Here is a 4,889-nt window from a genome sequence, read left to right on the forward strand (position 1 = left end):
TCTCATCTCGGCACCCCGCAGGCCACCTCCTCCGTGCCATCGCTGTAGAGCTCCGTTTAAAAATCTATTCCTACCAGTGTATTGCCCCTTGTATCAGCGTCATGGCCCACTTGTCATTCGATATACCGAAGCCCCACTCGTGCGCGTTTTGGTCAGGGATACAGCGATACTTATGGTCAAACAAAGATGGATGGTCTGACGTGTCTTTGCGGGCTCTACGTGGTCCCACTAGTCAGAAGATAACGGTCAACCGTCGGACAACCGGCCGTTACAGCACCTGTGATGGTTTCAGACAAGGTCTTGGGGAAAACTGGGGAAAAACTAAGGAGCTGGGGAAAACTGAGCACAACTAAGGAACCGAGGGCACGAAAATAGAAATCCCCCACACGGGAGTGTCACTGCGCGTACCGGTAGATTTTCCAAAATAAAGAAATATGAGGCTTGAGTGCATGAAAATTTTCTCTAAAACATAGCGTAATTAATGCAATAGTATAAGAAAAAAATTCAGTTCTACAAATTAAAACTGTGCATGTAATTTTATTTCCAAGAATGAAAATCCTATATTGTAAGAGCATCTCCAGTCGCGTCCCCCAAAGGGATTTGGGGCGCGCCGGATAAAAAAAGCGTTCCAGCCGCGTCCCCCAAAGCCCTTTTTTGTCCAGCGCTCCCCGATACGGTGTCCGGCGCCCCGAGCCCGTCCCCGTCCCACAGGGGACGCTCCGGGGACGCCGGACACAACGAAAAGCGAGGCCAACCGACGCGGGGCCGACGCATCAGCGGCACAGTTAATTTTAACCTAACCGTCGCCTACCTCGCGACGGTAGTTATTCGCGCGCAGCGGCATCTTTGCCTTAATGGCGACGGAGGGGCAGGCGAGACGTCTCGTCGGTGCTGCGCAGCCTCCACGCGTCGCCGGCGTTCGCACGCCACCGCCCGTTCCCGCGCGATCTTCCCGCCTCTTCTCGTCTGTTCCCGCGCTTTCTTCCCGACGCCGGCGTCTATAAAAGGTCTCCCGGCTCATCAATGGTAGCCACCACACCCCGCCGGCAACAAACACAGCCCTCGTCGCTCCACAGCCGTCTCCTCCATCACCAGTGGCAATGGCGAACCGCCCCGGCGATGGCCACTTCCCTCCACCGCCGTCTCCTCCATTGACGAGCCAGCAGCGGCGTGCGGCACTCGAGGAGGCACTCGAGGAGGAGGCCCGCCAGCGCCGTGAGGCGCAGCAGGCGGCGGATCTAGCGGCGTTCTCCTCCGCCCCTCGCCCTCCGCAGCCGAGGAGGCCGCGGCGGCAAGCAGCGCGGTGCAGACGCAGCAGCGACACCGTTGCGGCCTCGACGGGACAAGAGGCGCGACGGCGCCGATCGGGAGGAGATGGAGCGACGATGGGGCGACGAGCGCCGGCGCCGGCGCGATGAGCGGCGAGCTGTTCCGTGAACGGCGTGACTCGATCGAGCGCCGGCGGCGTGAGTCGATCGAGCTCCAGCCAGCGAGCGACGGCGGAGGAGCGTCGGCAGCGGAGGCGGCGCTACGGCGCTATGGGGGAAAGCGGCGGAGCGATTAGCGGCGGCCGACACGTTCTGCGGCGGCGATGATGGAGGCGCCAACGAATGTGGAGGAGGAGGCGCCAATGGAGGAGGAGGAGGCCGAGGCGGAGGAGACCGAGGTGGAGGACGACGACGGCAACGACGAGTTCGAGTGGTCCGACGACGACGGGCCGCACCCGGACGAGACGGCGGATCGGCAACGCGCCCTCGTCGAGTCCTTCGAGTCGGAGAAGAAGCTCCGGGACGACGCCCGTGCCCTCGAAGAGGCGCATATTCGTCGCGCCATCGAGCTCTCCCTCCGAGCGCGGCGCGAGGGACGGCGGAGGACGCGCGGCGGGAGCGGCACCGTCTGGCCGCCGCCGAACGCAAGGAGAGGAGGCGCACGCAGGAGGAGCTGCGGCGTAGGGGAGGCGACGACGGGGCGGGGCCGTCGAACGCGCCGCCGGGCGGTCAGTAGTCTAGGTTTAGATGAAATCTAGCCGTTTTCATTCAAACTTTGTATTATATAATCAAAATTGAATGAAAACCTTTATTTTCGTGCACAAATATTCATTTGGGGGCGGCGTTTGGGGGACGCGGCTGGGGAGCGACGTCCCCCAAACGCGGCACGAACAAAACACGTCCCCCAAACGCTCGATCCGGCGCGGTTTGGGGGACGCTTTGGGGGACGCGACTGGAGATGCTCTAACATATTCCCTTGGCATTCCTTCGAATTAAAGGAGGCCGTAGAGTGGGATTTTTCGGCGGTCGGTCTCCCTTTTGGCCCACAAGCTTGAGCTCAACCCGCTTCCGAGCCGACTCGTGTCACCAAAAATGGCGCGGCAAAAGCAGACGGAGAAACGCCAAAAATGGTGCCGCGGCAGTAGGCAGCAATAGCCCTGCCGCCACCTCACCAGCCACTTTCCACTTCCGCGCCGCCAAGCCCGTCATTTTCCGGCGACGCCCTCGCGCCAACTATAAAAACCCACCACCTTGCACCTTGCACCTCCGCCTCATCCCACTCCACTGCCACTGAGCTAGGGACGGCGTTCATGGAGATGTTGCTGGACTGGCGCTCGGTGGGCTCGCTGATCGCCACGATCATGGTGTTCCGGACGGCCATGCGTGACTTCATCCCGCCGGAGGCCGAGCAGATGCTTCGCCGCCTCCTCGCGCGGCTCGCCGCGGCGTTCAGGCCCCCGACGGCCACCATCCTCGTCGACGAGGCCGACGGCGCCGCCAGCGGCGCCACCAACGACCTCTACGACGCCGCACAGCTCTACCTCGGGGCGCGCTGCCTCGCCACGGCGCCCGCCGTGCGACTCTACAAGCCGCGGCAGGCGAGCCGCGCCGTCGCCTCACTCCCGGACGCCCACACCGCGCACGACACCTGGAAGGGCGTCACGGTAAAGTGGACCTCGACCGCGCGCCCCGCCGACCGTGCCGGCAACCCGTACAACGTCTACGGTGGCGGCCGGGGCCCCTCCGGCGGCGGCGACCACCGGAGCCTCGAGCTCCAGTTCCCGCTCCAGCACCGCGACTTCGTGCTCGACAGCTACATCCCCCACGTCATCGACGAGGCCACCAGGATGCGGCTCACGTCGCGGGAGCGCAGGCTCTACACCAACCGGGCCGCCGCGCCCGGCGAGGACCACCGCCGCCTCTGGACCTCGCACGCCTTCTCCCACCCCTCCACGTTCGACACGCTCGCCGTCGACCCGGCGCTCCGCGAGGAGATCCGCGCGGACCTGCTCCGCTTCGCGTGCCGGCGCGAACACTACGCGCGCGTCGGCCGCGCCTGGAAGCGCGGGTACCTGCTCCACGGGCCGCCGGGCACCGGCAAGACCAGCCTCGTGGCCGCCATCGCCAACCTCCTCGAGTTCGACGTCTACGACCTGGAGCTCACCACGGTGCCAACCAACTCCCACCTCCGCCGCCTCCTCGTCTCCACCACGCCCAAGTCCGTCGTCATCGTCGAGGACATCGACTGCTCCCTCGACCTCTCCGACCGCAGGAAGAACGGCGGCGGCAGCGTCCACGAAGACAACAACAATAACGCGCAGCTGGCAATGATATCCCCGGCGGCCGCTTCGATCGGGCGGGAGTCCGTAAGCCTCTCCGGCGTGCTCAACTTCGTGGACGGGCTCTGGTCGTCCTGCGTCGGCGAGCGCCTGATGATCTTCACCACCAACCACCCCGAGCGACTGGACCCGGCGCTGCTCCGCCCCGGCCGCATGGACCGGAAGATCGAGCTCGGCTACTGCTCGCCCGCCGCGCTCCGCGTGCTCGCCAAGAACTACCTCGGCGTCGGCGAGGACCCCGACGACGACGACCCCGACACGGTGAGAGGCCTCATGGCCCAGGCCGAGGGCCTGCTCGCCGCCGACGTGCATATCACGCCGGCCGACATTGGAGAAGTGTTCATGGGCTGCGACGGCGCAGGCGCCTCCGCAGCCTTGAGTAAGCTCGTCGGAGAGCTGCGTCGCAGGAGAGATTTCGCACCGGCCGTAGATGCGCTGCTGCCGAGTGCATCGACAGCGGAGACGATGGAGTAAGGAATGCGGAGAGCGAGATTGACCCTTGACCTGAACGTGGCTTGTTGGCTTGTTGCAGCATGCCTGGGGGATTAACTTAGTAATATTTCATCGTGATAGCAAGAGATCGATCATCGACATGGTCGTGACTTCGTGTCATCGTGTTAGGTTGTTTGCATGCAACTTGGCTGCTTTCTTGTACTCCTACCTGTAGTCCTGTTGACTTTTGTTGTGTAGTAACACACCTAATTCCTTGCATAATACTATGTTGACCAGGCATGATACTCAGCAGGTGTAAAAAGTTTGTTCCCTACTTTATGCTGAGAACTTATTCTCGTCTTGTTTGAGCTTTCGCATACCATCGATGTCGATGTTCGGGCCAGGACAGAATATGAGCGAGAGCGACGACACGGTCACACGGGTAGTTTTGCGGAGAGTAAAGTTTGAAAAAAACCTTGAACTTATAGACAGTGTCGGAAGCAGACCCCGAACTTTCAATCCCGAAAATCAGCACCCTCAACTCATAATTCCCGGTCGTTTCTTGTGTGATGATCTTTTCAGGCAGGGTTCACTGACATGGCCATGGTCAGTACTGGGATTGCGTGAAGAGGAATTCTGGTCGTCCGTGACTCCGTGTTGCCGTCGTTGAGAGAGACAACCGTCTACAGTCTGCTGCAACCGCTCCTCCACGCACGTCTGGAGACAGGCGAAATCGGCTAACGGGGCGAAGGACCCGAAGTAGCAACAGTGGAGCAACACCACCTCCGGGCGGATGAGCTCCGTGTCCGCGCGTCCATGGCGACGGAAGAGCAGGCGGCAGCCTCCGGCG

At 62.2% G+C, this 4,889-nt stretch overlaps 1 protein-coding gene across 1 annotated transcript; it reads left to right on the forward strand.

Moving 5' to 3' along the window:
* Positions 1-2,533: 2,533 nt before the first annotated feature.
* LOC127312453 (AAA-ATPase At3g50940-like) lies at positions 2,534-4,364 on the forward strand. Its single transcript, XM_051342974.2, has one exon. The coding sequence runs from the start codon at positions 2,579-2,581 to the stop codon at positions 4,079-4,081; it is 1,503 nt and encodes a 500-aa protein (XP_051198934.1). The 5' UTR covers positions 2,534-2,578; the 3' UTR covers positions 4,082-4,364.
* The last annotated feature ends 525 nt before the right edge of the window (positions 4,365-4,889 follow it).

Source organism: Lolium perenne, chromosome 7 (genome assembly GCF_019359855.2).
Source record: "Lolium perenne isolate Kyuss_39 chromosome 7, Kyuss_2.0, whole genome shotgun sequence".
NCBI classification, from domain to species: Eukaryota; Viridiplantae; Streptophyta; class Magnoliopsida; order Poales; family Poaceae; genus Lolium; species Lolium perenne.